General features: G+C 34.3%; 1 protein-coding gene across 2 annotated transcripts in view; it reads left to right on the forward strand.

The window, feature by feature from the left end:
• Positions 1-22333, forward strand: part of EDIL3 (EGF like repeats and discoidin domains 3) — a 393012-nt gene that overhangs the window by 272477 nt on the left and 98202 nt on the right. For both annotated transcript variants that reach the window (XM_025437114.3, XM_025437115.3), the window contains one exon: positions 21015-21170. In XM_025437114.3, the coding sequence (XP_025292899.1) occupies positions 21015-21170 (156 nt within the window). The remainder of the gene's footprint in view (positions 1-21014; positions 21171-22333) is intronic.

Here is a 22333-nt window from a genome sequence, read left to right on the forward strand (position 1 = left end):
AGCCTAGAAGCAGGCTTACCAGTTAGGAGGCTTTTATAGCTAACTGCCCAAGGAGAACCTATATTACACTAGCAGCTGTTGAAATAAAAATAGAAGATTAAATTGTAAGAGGGCTTGAGGGTGCAGCACTGATGATTCAATTGTGTGTAGGGGAGAAGAGGAAGAAAAAGAAATGAGAAAAAATAAACTCCAGGGTTTTGAGCTTAAGTGTGATTTTGGTACCATTAAAAGAAATATCGAAATCAGGAAAAGAGGTTGGTATGGTTGGAAAATGATGAATATATTTTGAGTCTTAATGTTTGATTTACTTGGAGAAAATCCTAACAGTGTCCAAGATAAAGTTGGAAGAGTGATAGTTTGCTGCTCTGTACAGACATTGGAAGTAGATTAAGTGGGCACCACTGCCATGTGATACTTGGCATTGTTGGCCATTTGTGAGTCACATGGTCACACCTACTGGAATGGGAGGTAAGGTGGTATCCACTTAAGAGTTGAAATAGATATTTGAGGGGACAGTAGGAACCCTAAAATGAAGTATCTTCTCCAAATGGTAAAAGCTTCTTTTTCTTCTAATTCCATTTCCATCCAAACAGTTTATAAGACAACAGTTTACCTGGGAGCACCATTATGCAGGACCCTCAGGAAGGAAAGAATTGAACTTTGAGCTTCTGATAAGTGTTGCCATTCTACATTAATGCCTTGTTCAGGACGTTTCATTTTCATACCATAGGTTGGTTCCATTTTTTTCCATGTATTTGTTTTTAATGTACTTCTGTGGCTGCTGCTGTTTTCCCCAGAATTGATATAGTTAATTAAAATAGCAGCTATTTCAGCCTAACATTCATGTACTTAGTGTAGATTGTTTTATCTTGTTGTGATTTTTGGTCCTTAAAAAAATAATAAAGGTCTCTTTTCTTTCCAAATGGGCTCTCAAATTTCTTGCATCTATTATATTTTTAATGCTTCAGTAGCTTTGAAGTATTTTTTTCCTGAATTCATAATACATAGGCTATATTTTCATTTCTGAGATTTTAAAAAACTGTGTTAAACCCAGGTCTCCTTAGTTTATTACTATCATTAGTGCTGTTAGAGGTATAGTGCTGAATTTCAGATGTAGATGTGAATTTTTGTAACTTAGTTTTCCTAGCAGGAGCCCAACCTAAGCCAGTATTTTTACATTACAGCAGCTTTCAAGAAGCTCTTAAACTGAAATGTGATTATCATGCAGAACAAAAAAACAAATAAGACATTTTAACATTACCAGTGGATCTTTCCTTTTCTTAGGAGCATTAACCCAGATTTGGAAAGATGTATAGAAAAGTTGAAAGAAGAGCACATTATCTAATATTTTTTTCAGAATATTTTTGTTAGTTTCAGATCTGCTGTAGATAAATTAGTATTAATTGAGCAGCTACTATTTGCCGAGAGCCATGTGGGCCATAGACAAGTTTTCTGTGCTCATGTGGAGCTTATCCAAGTAGATAAAACAATTTTAAATTATCTTATGTGGAAATTTTCTACTTCATTATGTGGACATTTGAGAGAGAAAAGGCTGTTTGATTTAATTCAGTGAACAATTCAATGCTTAACCACGTGCTTTGCAAAGACTAGAGAATTTACCCTGTGAGTTCCAGCCACATGGGCCTTTTTTGAAGAGTACTCCCTTCTGCTTTCCCAGGCTTAGAAAAAAGTCTTTGAAAGTGACCTCCAACTCCATTTAAATTCATAAATCCATTCATGTAATATATTCATTGAGTATTTTCCATGGGCCAACTGTTGTTCTAGATGCCACCCTCTCAAGAAAGCCTTAACCACCCCCCTTACCTCAAACTAAATGTGGTTCTCCTAATACATGTTCCTATAGCATTTTGTTCTTTTCTCCTCTAGCACTTGTCACAGCTTATATATAAAGACTGCATAGGAGATTATTTTATGAGGTAAGCTTCTTGAGGATAGGGGCACTATCTGTTGGCTCACTTGTATTATTACCAATCCTTATGACTAAATCTTTAATAAATAAGAACAGATTTGTTGTCATAATCAATATCCTAAATAAAAGTTCTATTTTCCTTTTTTTAAAAAAATTATTATTTAAGTATAATTGACATATAGTGTCCTATTAGTTTTAGGGCATGACATAGTGATTCAATAATTCCACATGTTATGCAATGTTCACCATGATAAACGTAGCCACCATCTGTCACCGTATGCTGTGTGATGTTATTGCAATATTATTGACTATATTCCTTGCACTTTTCATCTCTGTGACTTATTTATTTTATAATTGGAAGTTTGTACCTCTTAATCTCCTTCACCTATTTTTTTTCCATTCCCCTACCCTCTGCCCTCTAGCACCACCAGTTTGTTTTCTGTATATACTAGAAATACAGAAAAGCCTCTGTTTCTGATTTTGTTTGTTTGCTTACTTGTTTTGTTTTTTGGATTCCACATATAAGTGAAATCATATGGTATTTTTCTTTCTCTGAATCAATTAACACGCTTAACATATAATGCTCTCTGGGTCCATCCATATAGTCACAAATGGCAAGATCTCATTCTTTTTATGGCTAAGTAATAGTCCATTATGTGTATATACCACATATATACCACATCTTTCTCCATTCTTCTCTCAATGGACACTTAGCAGTTCTATTCTATGGTAAGCAATATGGTATTCGAGATCCGAGATCCGTGGTTCTGGATTCAACTGGCCATTGTCATTTTGAATACAGTTACTTAACCACTCTAAGATACAAGTTATATATAAATACACACACACACACACACACACATAGAGAGAGAGAGAGAGAGTGGCCTCTTAGGATTGTTATGAGGATTATATGATGGATGTTTAGTTACATGTTGGCTATATAACAAATAATATATGTACATTTTCACATATCCAACAAATATTTAAAAGTTGTAGCCAAAACTTTTAACTGTCTCCCCATATGTTTTTCATGTTTCTGTAGCAAGAGGATTAGTGGCGAAAGAGTTTTACCTCAGATAGTTAAATTCTGTAAGATTCAGTATATTCTGTATAAATATATGTTCCACTAGCTGTGGCCACGTGTCTCACAAGTGGCCAAAGGCATATAAGGAAAAGTGTCGCATGGTGGTTTCTGGGAACCTTCCTTAGGATACAACACTCACATGCCCCTTCATCCCTTTCTCCATTTGCTGCTGTGAATTCAGATGCTTCCAACTTTTTGGACAATGAGATAAAGGTTACCTATGGTGGCCACGAGATAGAAGGTTCCCAGGGCTCTGATATACCAGCCCCCTTCTTCCTAGCCACATGTTTATACAAGAGAAAAGCCAAGTTCTTTCCTATTTAAGCCACTATTAAGCTGGGTTTTTGTCACAGCTGAACCAAATCATACTTAATATAAGTCTGCCAATAGCATGTTCAGTGTTAGATCCAAGACAGAATGTTTTAATGCCATAATAATAATGTTTAAGTATTACTTATAAGTGCAAAGGGATTCATTTAAAATGAGACCTACAGAGCAGATAAGTTTTCAGATTGTTCCAGTGGATGAAAGAGGCATTTCAGGTGGACAGACATAGCAAAAGAAGAATTACCTTTTTGTCCAGCCTCCCCAGACCCCCCGTTTCCCCAAGCATAGTGGGTGCTCCACTTTGTGCACTTCTCTCTCTTCCTTTCTCTGAGTCTTTGATGCCCATTCAATCTGGTGTGTGACCTTGGGCAGGCCACTTAATATTTCTAGGCCTTGGTTTCCTATTTCCAGTATTATTGATATTCTCTTTATGTCCATGACAAGGTATTTGCTCCATTATCATATATATATATAGCATTCTCTTTTGTTTTGTAGTTAGTTATCTGTGTGTCTTACTCTTTTGATTACATGCAACAGATGCAAAAATCTTTTCTGTTTTTACATTTCCCACTGTACTTGTCATTATGTTTGTAGATTATAGACATGCAAGAAATAATGGATGAATTAAATCCATTTAAAGATTAGAGGCATAAATGCACATGTGATAATAGTCAGAAATACAGCTGGAAAACTAAGTTGTAGGATGTCATAGAAATTCGTGCTTACCACTGTGGAAAATATACGTGTTTTAATTTGGGTGGGAGGGAAAAGCCACTGAAGGTTTGAAAACAGTGAAGTGATTTAACAAAGGAAGAAATCCATAGTTCAAGCTACAAAAAAAAAAAAAAAAAAAAAAAAAAAATCAAGTATAGTTTCGTTTGCCTAAATTTGCCTTTAAAAATGATACAATCAGTACATTCTTAAAAGATGTCCTAATTACCCATGTCTGCTCAGTTAAACTATTATTTTAAAATAATGAGATATATTTTATTTTCTTCCTCGTAAATTTCAAATAATTTAATGTTTTGCTATACAGAATTGTTTGGTAGTGGTGAAACTCTGTTTCTTTGAAAACAAGTACAAATGTTATTTTTCCATGTTATTAAGGAGTTGCTGTTGGACCAGAGTCCACAAGAGCTGTGCGAGGAGTAGAATTTTTTTCTGTAGTTGGTTTTGTTCTTTGTTTATTCTTCTCCTCACTTAAGGAGCAAAGATGACCAAAAATCCCCCATTATCTTTCCCTGTTGGCCCATACAGAAGACCAGAATTGCCCAATTAATTTATTAAGCCTAATATAAAAAACAAATGAAATAGGGGCTCTTGGGTGGCTCAGTCAGTTAAGTATCTGCCTTTGGCTCAGGTCATGATCCCAGGGTCCAGGTTGAGCCCACATTGGGCTCTCTGCTCAGCAGGATGCCTGTTTCTCCCTCTTCCTCTGCCTGCCACTCCCCCTGTTTGTGCACTCTCTCTGTCTGGCAAAGAAGTAAATAAAATCATAAAAAAAGAACAACAAATGAAATAGTGTATCATGCATATAAAAGGATTTTGAAAAGTAAAATTAAAGAAATAGGGTCTAATGTGCCTAATCAGGGTGAATTAAAGAATCATTTCATTCTTTTTATTGTTTTTCCACATTTGTAAATGAAAGTTCAGTTTTCCTCTTCTCTGGGAAAAATGGTAAGGATAACAAACAATCATGAAATGCTTAAAAATGCTAGGTAGGTAAGAGTAACATCATCTTTAATACTCAGGCAACCCTGTGTGTTAGATAACACCTTACTAGCATTGCATGGATAAAGAAATTCTGGTTTACAAAGGTTAAGAAACTTGCCCAAGGCCATGTTAGGAACAGTGGGGCACACCTAGCTTGCCAGCCTGACTTTTCAAAAACAAACATCTTGCTATTTAGTCCTGCCCTGAAGAAACAGAGCTTCTGTTGTTCCTTCTAGTATCTTCCAGTGGATGCAGGAAATTTGGGGTTTTAGAGATCCTTTTTGCTGATCAGCACGTAGAAAGGAGGCATCTTGCACATCCTACAGATGGATGATACAGGGCTCCCAGTTCCTGGGCTTTGCTTCTCTTTTGTTTCTCATCTTTCCAGTGTTTTTATAGCACCGCCATTCTTGCTGACCACTGAAAATGAGAGGTCCTGATCTCAGCAAGCCCAGTCCCAGATGTTGGTTTGTTGTGAAAAACTTGACCTCAAATTTCAGGATTTGTTTGCTCATAAATGTATTCAGAAGGTTAAAACATATTAGAGCACTTTACCTTCCATATATTATTCAAAAATAATTAAATATTTAAGGGTAGTACCATAACTCCCATAGAAATACAATGCAAATTACAAATTAATCCTTACTATAGAAATACAGAAGCAAGTAGAAGAATTAGAAGGTATTATTTGCTTCTTCTAGGGTGACTTCACTGCATGGAATCTTTTGTATCCAGTGACATTTCAGCTTGCCTGAAATTAGATGATCTGCTTGGCACCCTTAGTAACGTTCCTAGCAGCTACCTGTAGGTCTTGAGTAACAATTTCATCATAAGGACAAATAGCCAAGCACTGCTTAGTTTGTCTGTTTATGCAAAATTTTTGAATCATGAAGTCCTCAAAGCCATGAAATGTAAGTCATTTTGTTATTGTCCAAAGCCTATTCTGATATATTCTAATATGGCAATACAATTTAACTTCTGAAATCTATTTATTTTATTCTATTTTCGAAACACAGATGTAAGTTTGTGCTTATTTTAAAGCTAGAAGAACACAAAGAATATAGAAAGTTATTACTTGATAATCACTACTACATCTGTGTCCTGGAGCTTTCCAGGCTGTCTATTTAGCCCTCTTATTGCTTTTTTTGGTTAATTCATTCATATTCCACAATACTAGAAAATAATATCCTAGAAATCTTGCCATCTTTTGTGCTACAGCGTATGTTTACTTTGTAGACTTTTTTCTTTAGTACATGAAAATGAAGATTATCATTGTATTCTGCTTCCCACAAGTACTTTTTAAGTTTTTATTGTGTGATACTTGTTTTTTGTCTTAATGTTTAATTGATCCTAAGTCAGCTTTTAAAATTTCAGGACACTTGCTGCTACTACCAATAATATCTTCATAAATGGGAAACTATACAGTGTTCCCATAGCAAAACGTGGAAATTCTCCTATTGACACTGTTGCTGTTTGCATGCTACAAATGATACGATGAATTAAGAGAAATCAGAGAGGATAATGTAGTCTTTCCTGCCGACTAATCCTTCACTGTCCTGGGCAGCGATACTGGCATCAGGAAACTCTCAGTTTTAGCAAAGACTATCCATAAAGTAATTGGAGATCCTGTTTTTATTTTTGTTTGTAGCTATATTGTTGTTATTGTATTGATTTACTCAGCACTGTCCTCAGCCACATTCACTCTGAAGTCCCCTCAGTGAGGTGGTTAAAGCAGAGGAGAACATTCACATGGATCCTACATGGAACTTCCTCCCACATAAGAGCTGTTGCCACCTACAGGAATGTAAGAAAGTCAAGTCTCGCCCTCAGCCTCCCTCGCCCCTCTCCCTTTATAGCATATTCACTTGTGCCCCTGTGCTTAGGCAGCAAGAATTTTTTTTCTTTTTGGTAGCATCTCTGGATTCTTTGAAAAGTAAAGATTAGCAGGGTGACCTTATTTTCATTAATTCTGATGGTTTTTTATTGGCATTAGCATTCCTTCTTATGTCTTGAGATCATTTTCTCTTTTTATTCCTCCTGTTTCTTCTCTAACTTCTCCTATCTTGGCTACACAGTTTCTCTATTTTTCTTCTCCCTCCCTCCCTTCCATCTTTTTACTGAATCTGTTCGGATTGACAGGCTTTTTATGAACAATGACTCCTTTAATTTTTGGCCTAGCCATATGAAGTAACCAAGAAAGAGACAAAAATCTAAAATTCAGGGCATATGAATTAAAATCTATACTTCAGACCGTAGAACTTTATTTATGAGAGTTCTACACTCCTTTTATATATGCTACTCCATCGAACTTAATATAGAAGTAGAAGTCTTTAAACAAAATAGCCACAGTTCCATTCACTTCCGAATGTGAAGCTGTGAATGTCGGAGCATGTGAAGAAAGTCTACCCACAGCAAGTACCAAGAGAGTTGAGTATAGTGAGAGCCCTTTAGAAGCAGGTGGAAACACAGAGGGAACTTTTATGCTAGGCCAGGACTCTTGGAACAACCAACAGATCACACCCATGACAGTGTATTGCTTCTGTTGCATGCTGTTCAGTGAATGAGGTGTTTCACTTTGATTGGAAGCTTTACCAGGTGCAAGGAATCATAAAGTGATTATTGTTTTATGTCTGTTCACGTGTGCTGTTTCCCATCTCTTTTTAAACAAGGTGGTTAAATGAATTGAACACATGTCAAACACTCAGCCTGGCCAACACTCAGAATAGCGAAAGACAGTTGAGAAGCCCTCTTCTTTGGAGCTTCAGAACTAAATATTTGGTTAGCTAATAAAAATTGATTTAAAAAAATTTAAATTCTGTTTCATGTTTCTTGGATGAACCACACTCATAGAGCATTATTAAAACTTCAGTTTTATTTCTTTGCTTAAACATACTGGTGAAGTTAATCAAGCATAGAATCCTAGATATCGATATCTTAGATAATAGTTATTAATCATTTCCCCAGTATTATTGTTTGTTTTCAGTAATTTGCCTTTCTGAGGTTTTTCAAAGCTTTTTCATGTTTTCATAGGCAAAAAATCACTCTCCTTTCCCAGTTACATTTTAACAATTATGCTTAACTAAATTACATAATTAAAATAACAAGCACAGCTTGAAAAAAACAGGTTGGAGAACAAATGCAACTGACTCTTGGTGAGCGTGCAGCTCAGCCAGCAAGAATGGGGGTGGTGGGCCCCACCAAGAACAGCCCAACGTGCCAGAGGTGGGAGCATGCTTAACAGTGGGAACAGAGAGCATCCATTGATCGGGTTTTTGGTGGCATGGAGATTGTTTAGAGAAATTCTATTATAGCAACTAGGACCAGTCATGTCAAAACTATAAGCCACGCACTGTTGCTGAGTTGCTCCTTTCTCCTTGATGTACTTCAAACAAACGTGTTCCTCCTCAGGCATATTCACCATGCTCCCCACCACTGAGGTCTCCACAGAACATGTTAAAGAGGGATTCAATAAAATGCATTTATAAGATAATGTGAAAGAAAGGGAGAGTTCTAATTCTGTGTTGTTTTTAACTAGAAGCTTCTAGTGATAATGTTCCTGGTTTGTTTGTTTTTAACCCCATAAGTGATAGTCTTTACAATCCAAATATTTAAAACTGCCTGGGAGGCCCAAAGTTATTTCTCATATCACACAAAACAGATGGTTACCTCTTCTTTTTGCTTGAAGCTTACTTGTATTCCAACACTCTACCCAAAAGGCCTCCTAGGAGGATTGTCTTCACTGTGAACTGTGTGTGCTTCAATGAGGCTGATTATGAACAAAAGGGTGAATTTTTAAAAATCTCATTTACAGATATAAAAGTTTAAATACTATCAGTGCAAAATCATTATTTGGAAATTTCAAATAAATTTCTGTACTCACATACTTCCAGATACTTGGTGTTAGGAAAAAAGAGCTTATTGAGTGTATGGAGGGTTTTTTTTTTTTTTTTCTTTCATTTTCATTCACCAGAGGTAGAATGCTAGTACATAAAATAAAATCTCTGTTAAGATAAAAGTATTATGAATAATGAGAATTTACAATTTTAGGTTCTCTAATTTCTCAGTTACATATTTTCTTTATAATAATCACATGAGGAATAAGGTTTCTAACTCAATAGAAGGACCTCTGATGTTCAAGTGAAAGACTCATTTCTTGAAGTTGAAAAGTGGTTATAGTTTGGTGGTTCTTCCTTTAAGAAATGTTTTGCTTTTAGTTTAAGCATGAATATATGCATATTTAATATACAGTAACAGCAAATTCCTCATGTTGTATTTTTAGCAATTCTAATGATGGAATATATGGAAGTCTCATCCTGTCTAGAAGATCCTTTTATTAATCTTTCACATAATGCTTTAATTATTTATATGATAATCAATAATCCTCATCATTAAAAAAGAAAAAAATAATACTTCAAAAATTTCTATTCACTACCACTTAGTAATCAATTTAAACAAATTGCCTGTTTCATGCAAATTATGAAAACATTGGTATATAATGATTTCTACAAAATGTCATTATTATATAAGTACCATATATTTACATAATACTCTGATGTGATATGCTAATCTTCAAATCTTCATTTTTATACAGAAGCCCACAAACTACTGCTTGTTTGTGCCTCGATAATCATGAAGTAAATGACGACTAAGTGTTTGATTTTTAACATGATTTTCCTAAGAATAAGCTATGAATCAGGCATTTATTTTTCTTGCTAGTTGATCTTCTCAAATTAAATAAATGGGATCATTAAACTGAGTTGGCTTTAATATCTTAGCAGCCTAAGGAAGCAAACCAAAACCTAAGCCCATAATGCCTCAAGGGTAAAAAAATCAAAACCTTATGGACAACCAATCACATCAGCTAACTAGGCTTTCCCAAATAATGCAACTGGTTAAGCTAGAGCCTATCAAATAATTTCCTTGCTTTGCTTCAACCTCTTCCCCATAAAAGGCTTTCTTTCCCCTAGCTCTTATTGGCAGGGCACTCCCACCACTTCTGGATTGGTGCTGCCCCATTTGAATTGATTTTTGCTCAAATAGACTCTTTAAAAAAATGTTAATATGCTTCAGTTTACCTTTTAACAGTCTTCAATTGGGAAGTGTTTCCTAAAGTTTCCTCAAAAAGGAGTTCTTCGTCTTCCACTTCCCAAGCATTACACCATTTAAAAAACTGAATGCTTCTTTTTCAATTAAATAAAACAATATAGTAATTCCTTTTTGCAAACTGTCTTTGTTTGCATTTTATGTTTGGATTATTGTTATGCAGTGATACCAGCTACCAGTCAGACTCGCACTTGAAGGTATTACTTAAGTATATCACAACTTCTGGTAACAAGCTTGAAGTGGAGGAAAACAATTAGCTATTCATAAAGCTACTTTTAAAGCCAGTTGCTTATTTAATACAAGCTTTCGCCTAAATGACAACCACAAATAATTTTAAGTATGTCATTATATAATAAGTATGTTTAAAATGCTTATGCACTATATTTTATACTAGGTAGTGAGTCCAGAAAATATTTTGTACTATTACATAGGGTGGTCATAAGTCATTGTCTTTGAGAAGAGAGGAATACAGGGAAGGGACTAATGATCCCTTCCCCCACTCAGGATACCATTTGCCAGCACTGATTTGATGAGGAATCTCTTCATTTCTTGGTATTATTACTCATTCCCCACCTTTTTTCCTCAGTCCTCATCCCTTACAGAAACCCAGCACAGTAAAGCTGATGTGTGACCTGTCATTTCATTCTTCCTATGTTGATTTAGACAAGCAAATTATTGCAAAGTGCGTGATGTTATGTTGTATATGTTTGTTTTTATTTTTTTTAATTTTTATTTATTTATGATAGTCACACAGAGTGAGAGAGGCAGAGACACAGGCAGAGGGAGAAGCAGGCTCCATGCACCGGGAGCCTGATGTGGGATTCGATCCCGGGTCTCCAGGATCGTGCCCTGGGCCAAAGGCAGGCGCTAAACCGCTGCGCCACTCAGGGATCCCTTTTTTTTTTCTTTAATTTTTATATGTTTGTTTTTAAACTTATGTGAATGGTATTTTGTATATTTCAATATGCTTTTTCACATATTCTTGTGTTTGTCAGATAGTTATGTAAAATCCAGCTCACCATTTCTGGCTCTTAGAAAGTATGGCTGTGTGTATTTGCGCACGAATACACACACATCCATGCATGTTCACACACATGCATTTTATATTTTAAATCTCTTATACCTCTAGGAATATTCACTTAAACTGCCTTCTTTGCTAACATAAAAAAATCTATAGTAAAGATGTGTGTACATTTCTCGTTGAACACTTAGGCCACAATTTTTCAGTAATAGGCCACAGTTCTTCAGGAATAATACCCCAAAGCAGGTTGCTTCATTTTGCTAACGACTAACAGGTTGAAGTAACTATACCAGTTGATATATCATTAGAGGAATACCTCACCAGTACTTGATATTATCTTACATTTTTGTTTTGCCACTCTCTTGGCTATCAATTACTGTCTTTTACTTAATTTGCACTTACTAAATTAATAGTGAGAGTTTGGCTCTTGCTATTTCCTTTCTCTAAATTGCTTTTTAATATCCTTTACTCCATGTTCTATTAGTTTCATCTCGTGTGTGTGTGTGTGTGTGTGTCTGTGTTTCTGTAAAAACACTTTGTATAGTTTAGATCAGTACTTCTCAATTGCATATGCAGCTCACATAACCTTTGTGAAAGGAGGGGATCCCAAAGTACTTATTCAGGAACTTCACAGGTCCACACTAGTTCCATAATAACTCTAAAACATTCTTTGTCATTCCCACTGTATTAATATTTGCACGGATGCCACAAAACAACAGTGCTTAGAACTGCTGGTTCCTTAGCACAAATCAATAGACTAGCACCAAACGGTCCTAGTAGTCATTTTATCTATCTCCCATCATGCACATGTTGAGGTAAAAGTTTAAAGAAATTCAGCTCATTTAAGAATGTCCTTGATGAAGCATTAATGATCATTAATTTTATTAAATGCCAGTCCTTGCTATGTCTTTAATATTATGCACAATCCAATGGAAATTATACAGGAAGCACTTCTAATGAGTTTGGAAGTGTGATGATTATCTCAAGGAAAAGCACTTGGGAGACTGTGTGAGTTGCAAGCTGAACTACTCCCTCCCTTTTTTTATAGTTTATTTTTATTTTCTTTATACATTTGTTTATTTATTTGAGAGACAGAGTGAGGGCCAGAGGGGCAGAGGGAGAGAATCTTAAGCAGACACCATGCCCAGCACAGAGCCCGACACAGGGTTCAATCCTATGACCCTGAGATCATGACCTGAGCTGAAATCAAGAGTCGAACGTTTAACCAACTGAGCTACTCAGTCACTCCTACCCCCTCCTTTTTAAATATCATGTTTACTTTAAGGAACAAATTTTACAAACCATGACTATTCATATCTGGATACTTGGCAGATATTGCCTTGAAAATGAGCAAAGTAGTCCTGCCACATTAAGGAACATAGCTGACAGCATTTGTTGCTAGTGACAAAATTTGAAATTTCAAGTGAAAATTAGAATTTTGGAAAACATGTAGGTACTGATGTGAGCTTGATAGCTTCTAATACTTAAAGACTTTTCTAGGGATCCCTGGGTGGCGCAGCTGTTTGGCGCCTGCCTTTGGCCCAGGGCACGATCCTGGAGACCCGGGATCGAATCCCACGTCGGGCTCCCTGCATGGAGCCTGCTTCTCCCTCTGCCTGTGTCTCTGCCTCTCTGTCTCTCTCTGTGTGACTATCATGAATAAATAAATAAAAATCTTAAAAAAAAAGACTTTTCTGATAAAATTGGTGGTGATATTAATGAATGTAACTTTTTGATATTATATACTTAAATGTGTTGATATTTAGAAATTCTTCATAGGTCAGTGAGACCATATTTTCCAAATGGTCATTTCCTAAAGGTAACCATGCATAGGTAGGAAATCTATTTAAAGTGCAAGATAAACCAATGAATTTTAACTTAACAAATATAAAAAGTCCATTGATAGAATTCATATTCCACATGGCAACTAAAATTTAAAACTACTGTCAAATTTGGATGTGCTAGCAAGGAAGCCTATACATGTTAACTGGAAAGATTATTAAAATAGCCCTTTCTTTTCTACATATCTCTATGAAGCTGTGCTTTCTTCATTTACCTCAGCCAAAAAATATTTTGTAATAGATTGAATGCAGAAGCAAATGCAAGAAGATATGAGTATCTTCTCTTAAGCTAGATACTCCAGAGATTTGTAAAAATGTAAAATAACCTTTCAACATTTTTAGTTTGGGACAACATAGTTATTTTTTTTTATAAAAATATGTCATTTTTGTTAAAATGTATTGGGTTTAGGGTTTATTATTATTTTTAAATTAATTAATAAATGTGTTTTTAATTTGTCAGTTTTAATTTTAATATATGAAGTATATTATATATACTTCATATATTACTATATATAATGTGTATATACATATATATTACACACATATATATCTCTCACAATGCCGTGTGTGAGTGCATTTGCTCCTTGGGTCCTTCAGTAATTTTTAAGAGTAAAGGAGTCCTAAGACCTAAAAGTTTGCACACTATCATACTAAAAAAGCCCCTGTCCATTTTAGACATTACAAATCTCTCCTTTCCAGCTGTCACCTTTCTATTAACTTTACGTGTAATATACTTGGGTGAATAGAAACCTTTAATATGGTGCAGGGGGGAACCAATTTCATTTTTCCCTTCACATTTCATGTTTTTCTGGTCTTCTTGAGAATAGCGTCTTCAACTCTGAGGTCACTAAAATATGTTACTACACTTTCTTCTATTAGATGAATAGTGTACTTTTCACATTTGGCCCTTAATACATTACAATCCAACCTCGTTTTTCTCTATACAGAATATCAATTTTCCCACCATTATTTAGTAAATCTGGCCTTTCTCCCCTGACTTGTAAAGCTTCCTAAAGTGTGAATATACACTCCAGTCTCTTCCTGGACCCCTTTTCTAATTCCAATTAGGTATTTTTCTGTCTCTAGGTTAGCACCACATTATTTTTAATTAAAATGATCTTGTAAAAAAACATAAATATATAAAATGATCTTGTGATGTCTTAATATATGGCCAATTTCGCCCATTTTTCATACCTTTTCCAAGATTCCTCTATGTATTTATAATGAAAATTTGGTTTTCTATGTATAATTTAAAATAGAATTATAGATTTTTAGATTAAATTTATCATAACACAGAATACTGTCCAGGATTTTGATAAAAACTGCAGATTTACAAATAAAAGTGAGAAAATAAATTTATTATGTTGTCTTGTCCGTTAAAATGTAGTCTTCCATTATGTCTCTTGGTTAAAAAATATTTTCCATAGGTATTTTATAATTACTTTCACTATTATAAATAACATTTATTATCAATCTTTTATTCTTACTTTCATTATATTTATTTCATTGTATTTATATTTTGAATAGAAATTATATTTTGAATACATAAGACATCACATACTTCCAAGTTTTAAAGGAGTATGTACAGTATTGTCAAAATTATTCTTCCCTCTTCTCTACCCCAGCTGTTTACCTCCTTTTGAAGATACCATTGTTAACCAGTTTTTTGTTTTTGCTTTCAAAGACATTATAACCCTGTACAAGAAAATATGTATATGTATTATTTGCCATTTACAGTAGTATAAACAGAAGTATGCAGTACACATTGTTCTATTGCCAACATCTTACTGCTTTTTCTATATAATTTCCAGATAATTGTAGATATTCTTCTTTGATACCACACCAAAACTTGACAAGCAGTAATTTCTTAAATCATATACTAGGAGCTCTCTTTTTCTCTCTTCCTCTCCCTCACTCTCTTGCTCTTCTCCTCCCACCTTCCCCCATTCTTGTTCTTTTGCTTTACAATGGAATAGTATTCCATTTTCTGGACTTTTCCATAATGAAATGACTTAGATCCCTATTGATAGACATTTTAAATTGTTTGAAATTGTGTTCTGTGATACATAGTGCTACAGGGAACAACTTTGTACGTACATCAATTTGCCTATGTATGATTATACTTGTAGGCTACATTCCTAGAATGAAATCACTGAGTTTAAGAAAATGTGAACTTGTCATTTCATTTCATGTCACTAAATTCATAAAAGTCCTTCATAAAAGACTGTCATTTATACTCCCACTAGGAATGTATAAGCTTGCCTCTTTCTTTACCCTTTAGCTAATATTGTGTAATATTTTGGAAATTATGAGTATCTTGGGGTAGATTTAATTTAATTTCTATTATGAGTAAGATTGACTATCTTTTTATATGTTGAAGATCCATATGTATATCTTTTGATGTCCACTACAAAATCCCTTGCCCATGTTTTTTTACTGAGTTTTTGTTTTACCTATTAATATGCAAGATCTTCTAATATCTTTGATTAGTCAACTCTTTGCTATGATATGATTTGAAAACACTAATCCCAGTTGTCATTTGTATTTCATTTTACTTTGCCTTTTGTCTTAGGGAAATTGTTAGTTTAAAAACATTTTTAAAACTAGTGCCATGATTAGAAAGGTTTTTTTAATATTTCATTTATTCATGAGAGACACACAGAGAGAGACAGAGACATAGGCAGGGGGAGAAGCAGGCTTCCTGCAGTGAGCCTGATGTGGGACTCATCTAAGGACCCTGGGATCACCACCTGAGCTGAAGGCTAAACCACTGAGCCACCCAAGAAACCCTGGTCCTTTGGTGGTTTATTTGTTTGTTTGTTTTTCATTTAAGTGTTTAAGTTACCTGGAATTTACTCTGGGATAAAAGGACAGATATTGATCTAGATTTATTTATTTAAGGTGTCTACCAAATTATCCCAATCCAGTTGTTGAATATTCTATTTTTTCTCCACTTATTTGAGTATCGCTTATTTCATATATAAAGTTCCCTTACATAGTGGGGTCTATTTATTGATTTTCTACTCTGTTTTATTGATCTGTCTGCTTTTACATGTGGCAGCATCACACTATTTATATTACATTTTCAATTAATTTCTGATAAAGATTAAATATTGATCTCATATTAAGCAAATTTGTAGAACTTTTCAATTCGTTTTTATTATTTTTGCTTCCTTGAATTCTCAGATTAAATTGTTGTATTATCTGCCAGTATGGGCAATCTCTGTATCCCATTCTACTGCCTTCTGGAAGGAGTTTCATAACCTGTCTTGGGCTACTAGTTTATTTTGCAGCTTTTGTCTCCTTGCTTGAAATCACCCCACTGAAAACCTTATGTAGCTTAATTTTAAACTTTGATTATATTTTTTATCCCAGTATTACCAATTAGTTCTGTTTTGTTTCAGTCTTATGTTTCAAAAATGTCTTTATCTTTTTAGAGAATTTTTTTTTTAAATCTTAACCTTTCAGTTCTATTGGATTAGTTTTTTCTAGTACTAGTTCTGTTTTTGTTTTCTTCTTTTGATTACAATGCTTGGCAATTCTCAGAGTTTGTATGGCTATCTTGGCTAGTGATGTACCTGGAGGACAAAGTGAAACCATGCCTCTAATTTCAGCTATTCCAGGTGGGTTGCATTGGTGCAAAGAGGGGCCTCATGACAGAGTAATATTCTGTACTTACCCTGAATTTCTCTTCCCTCTGCTTCATTTGCCCTAGACACTGCTTTTCTCAGGATCTCCATCATTCTGTTTTACCACCTTAGTGCAGAGACAGGTATGTGGAGTGCAGAGAAGGAAGCACACAGACCTATTAGTGACTATAGATGCCCCATTCCAGCCTGGCCCACATTTCACCACTGCCTCCCCCTGGCAGTAGACTGGAACTGGGTAAATCAGGAAGGAGCCAGACTGCAAAATAGAATGAGAAAGAGCAAATTTAGAAAGCTCTTCCCAAGCCTGTCTCCCATCACTCGCCCTTGGAGTTCTCCCCACATCCCAAACATACAGACATGCACTGGGGTCTCAAAAACTCCTATCACACCAAGGATTTCTCATGAATTTTTATGTTAGAGTTTGATAAATCTTTGTGCCTACTCTTCAACTTTCAAACCTGGAATATCTCACGTGCTGGATTCAAGAGAGAGGGCTAGTATTCTATGCTTATTGCTGTCTTATCAGGAATATATGAATTTTCCTTTTTTCCCCACATTGAAGCTATGGCTGGATTCACACATGCTCGCGTGCACGCACACACCCATACGCGCACACACACACACACACTTAAACCTAGTAGCCCTAAATGTCTTAACAGTGCATAGCTTTGGAATTTGTTTCCAAAGGTATTTTCATATGGTTGTTAGGATTATCAGCTCTAATAAATACAGTATACCTCTCCAAGTCCAAATTCCCTAACATCAAATAGTTAAGATGGAAAAAAATGCTTCTTTTCATTTGAACAACAACAAAAACTAAAAATCAATCCCAGAAGTAAATGTTCCAAGAGATTGGTGGCAGGTGTTATTAAGTTTTTACATGCATTACATCATATAATCTTCACATGTAATAATTCTATTAAAACTCCTTTTACAAGGGAGGAAATTAAATTTCAGAAAACTTAGACAAGTTGTCCAAGATTATACTGGTGGGAAATGACAAAAGCCAGGGCTGAAGCTGTCAGTTCTTTTTTGCCTTCTCCCTGGCCTTTCAATGGTTTCTAGGCATTCTGGATCCAGATTATAATTCTTAATATTTATATTCATACCATGGGCACCATTCATTCAAAATACCTTAGAATGCACTTCTTTCTTTTAATTTTTCACTTTTTTTTTCCTAAGGGCATGCAATCTACCTACTTCCCAGTAGAATAATAATTTCTCTGAAATCAGGTAAATAAATGAAAACAATTCATTGTGTATTTGATTAGCTAACAAGTTCAGGGAGTAATTTTGGAATTTCTGATGTAATCCCTGGTAGACCTTTAACATAGTGTTTGGAGTGGTTCATACAGGCAGAATGAACAGATTAAAGGCAGTTCATCTTTTATCCAATGTCATTTTACAGAGATTGTAACATAAGGTTGGAATGGTATGAAAGAGGATTACTTGCAGCAAGTTGGGTGGTGGAGATGTTTCTAAAATCGTGCCATTGCCTTCTTCCAAGACTCAGTTGATTTCCCACAGCAATATAGATCCCTGATATTAAATTGGAGTGTTACCATGATAGTGAAATCTTAGCTATCTTACACAGAATATCTTATTACCTGAGCTTAAGAGTACTGGGTATAGGAGAACTCAAAAGTCTAAAACCTAGTAAGTGTTAGTAATTCCAGAACCTGTGTTCTATAAAATTTATATTTAATGAAAACAGCCTTGATATTTAATTACAAATACTGACTAAAATTAGATACAATCCCAAGTTGAGTGCTGCTTTATTATCTGGAATTCCAGCTCCCTGAGATATACACTCAGAGCTTATAAATATTAGAGTAAATAGGAATCTTTTAAAATATCATTTCAAATGATTTAGAAAGAAACATGTACTCAAATTTTTATTTTCTGATTGTTATACTTCCACAATTTAAGCTTTAGAAAATGAGTCTACAGCTCATCAGCCAAAACTCTAGCAGAGATAATTTGGCTGTCTATAAGAGGTATAAACAAGATAATTGAAACAAGATAAAAGATAATTGAAAAGGAATGTTCAGCAATATCAAGGGTGGAATTTGGCTTCCAAAATGGGAGGAAAACATGATTCAAAGTGCCCAGTATTTGTGTTGTATGTATTAAAATGTTTAAGACTATGAAGAATCTCAGATTTAAAAAAGAAGAAGATCATATGTAAGATTTGGAACAATGTTGCTCTTCCATAGCAATGTGCAAATTAGCACACAGGAAAAATAACCTAACATATTGAAATAAAGTATCTTTTGGAGGTTACCTATTCTAAACTCATAGTTAAAATTCCCAAATCAATCTTCAGAGAACTAGGTGAGATAAATGTTAAGAGTAATAGGTAAAATTTACCTTCATAGAGAATATTCTTATTTGAGCCTCCAAACAAGAGAGTGGGACATAAAATCTATTCATGTCAAAAATGTTGATGTCAGAATATTGAAATGAGAAAAGTAAAACTGAGCAGCTGAGTCAGCTTACTCAGCATTGTTGCAAAAGAAAGGGGGTCAAAGACCCAGAATTTAACAAAAATGTTACTTGTAAGTTCCATATTACAAGAATGAAGAAGTTCTTCTCACCAGTTAGAAGCTGGGGACTATCCCACCCTAGTTCTTTAACTCTTCAAAATTCCAGCTTTTCTTTATACATGAGTCAAGACTGCCTTCTTACAAGAGAATTGTCTTGTGAACACTGATTGAGAAGGATTTTCATGATACGAGACTGGGAAACTCAGAATGAAGAGGAAGGTAGACCTTGCCATGTTGGCAAATATTCAAAAGCCTAAAAGAACATCTGCTACAGTGAAGGATTCAGGATTGCCCCTAACACACTTAAAACTCAAAATCTATAAATCCAGGGAAATAAAAATTGTAGGCCTTCAATAAGTCACAGTGATTGTATGGGGGTGGGAAGGTTTTAAGGATTGCTTTCTTAGTTCTGATTTTTAACTTTTTGAATATGTAACATGAATATATATTTAGCATACAGTTTATATATGCTATATTTATAGTGATTTATAGAGGAGCTGTTTTCCTCATGCACATGCTCTACAAATGTTAACTCTTAGTCTCATCACAAAGTGAAAAACCCTAGTCACTTGCATGAATCTGAAGATTTTCTCATTTTCTTTGGGAAGTGATATCTGAATTATTAACTTAATGTTATTGTATAAGACATTAAGATTATTCTGATTTGTAATTGGTGAGAAGGGAGCTGTATAGCAATTTGTCAAGAACATTTGAGACAGTACCTTTGTACTTAGTTTAAGATTTTATAAACATCATAAAGGCATTCTAGAGGGAATGGAATAATTTTTTAAAGATTTACTTATTTATTTGAAAGAAAGAGTGAACGCAAGTGGGAAGAGGGTCAGAGAGAGGGAGAGAAGCAGATCTCCTGAGCACAAAGCCCCATGGAGGGCTCCATCCCACAACCCATAAGATCATGATCCCAAGCCAAGATCAAGAGTCCGATGCTCAAGTGACTGAGCCACCCAGGCACCATGCAAATAGAACAATTTTTAATGTTTGCCATATCTGAAAAAAGTATTTTTCTTACCTTGCAGTATCTATTTATATATAGAATATCAAAGGAGCTCCCTATTTAACTATGAAAAGAATATTAAGAATTTTATTAGATAACTGTTACTCTTACAGTGAACTATTACAAAGCGAGAATATATGGAGAGAAAATACCAGTTAGAAAGTCTCCATATGGTGAAATGAAGAGAAAAGCAACTATGTGTTGAAAAACGTCCATAACCCCTAGTGGAGACTACAGTATAAAGGTCTAGAAACTGAAGATACTTCTGTTTGGGTTTTTTGTTTGTTTTTGTCATTACTATTACCTTTACTTTTTTTTTTATTCTAGTATTCAATGATCTCAGAATGATTTTCATGTTTTCGTTTAAATGGAAATTTGTTGAAGCCAAAAGAACTTGAGACACATTAAAATAATGTTGACATTACTGTTTCAGAGTCTGAGGCAATTTTGACAAGATAATATTGCCATTTTTTTTAGTTTACTAAGTCATATCTCCATATTGTAACCAACCAAATGTTCTTCATACTAATATTTTGGCAGCACATTGCCTTTTCAAACTTTGCTCATAAATATTGCTTACTTAAAAAATATATTCCATTAGAGAAAGATTTTGAAGCTGAACTTGACATACACTTAATAATCATCTGAAAAAAATACAGGAAAATTGATATATTTTTGTATTATTTTAAATCTATACTAATAAATAAAAATGTTTTATTCTGAAAGTCAATAATGTTATCTTGAAAGCAATAAGATTACCATTGCTTATGCCTTGTTTCCTCAGATAAATTTACAAAGAAAAATGAGAGTTACTGGTGTGATTACTCAAGGAGCTAAGAGAATTGGAAGTCCAGAGTATATAAAATCCTACAAAATCGCCTATAGTAATGATGGAAAAACTTGGGTGATGTACAAAGTAAAAGGCACCAATGAAGATATGGTAAGACTGACTTAACATATTTAACTTAAAAAATAAAATCCCATTAATAATCATTGATTGCCAAATATTTACAGATTCTTCAACAGAAGCTTTATGTTGTTGCAAAAAAATCTGTGATTTTTTTAAAAATTGAACTAGTATGGTGTAGGGTGTAAGGAGTTTTTCCAAGTTATAAATGTACAGTGGCTACCATTTAAGATTTTCTCATATTTTAATTGTTGGCTGTATAAACACTTTATCACAATGTTAGCATAGCCCTGTGTATGACAATTAATTTTATCTTAAAAATAGTTAGCTTTCAATTTCATTTTATTGCTTTGACATATTAGCACTCTCCTTAATCATATACGTACAGATCAAAATTACTATTTTTGAAGAAAAAAAAATTTTTGACAAAACTACGAAGTGATAGAAAAGATGTATGTTTTTACACTTCATATTAAAAAACAATTTTGTTATTTAGCAGAATACAATATTTTAGAGAAAATGAATATAATATTCAGTGTCTACTTTGCCTTTTCATATAATAGTCACAATTTTTTATCAAATTTTCCTCTAAAGTTTTAATTTTAAAAATATCAAGACTGCAGCTCATCCCATTTAAACCAAGTGGTTATAACCAGACTCTCATAAATTTTGTGAAAGATTTTTTTTAATGATTTCTTAAGTGAAATCAAATAAAGCTTTCTGGTTACCAGGTTATGAAAAGTAAAACAAGAATGAAATTTTAAAGAATTAAAAATAGCAATTTTAGCATTTAATTTTTAGAGGAAAGCACTGTTTTTTCGATCGATCGATAGATAGATAGATAGATAGATAGATAGATAGATAGTATAGATAGTTTTTGTATATATATATATATATAGAAAGACTTTGATTATCTCACCCAGTGATCTGGGACTGACTGCTAAGAAAGTAATCTTGAGGAATCAGACCCTGAAGCATCCTAAATCTGATCATAGTGTTAGAGAGACTGAGTGATTAGAAAGTATTAGTAAAGACTGTTTCCTACAGAAAAACAAACAAACAAAACCCACCTATAAATACTAAGTAGCAGCCTGAACAGATAGACCCAGATTAAGTTGAGAGGTTTAAGGTACTCACGTCTCAAAAAAATAAAGAAGCACCCCCCTGGCTCTGAAGAACTGATCTTAAAATCAACG

Source organism: Canis lupus, chromosome 3 (assembly GCF_003254725.2).
Source record: "Canis lupus dingo isolate Sandy chromosome 3, ASM325472v2, whole genome shotgun sequence".
NCBI classification, from domain to species: domain Eukaryota; kingdom Metazoa; phylum Chordata; class Mammalia; order Carnivora; family Canidae; genus Canis; species Canis lupus.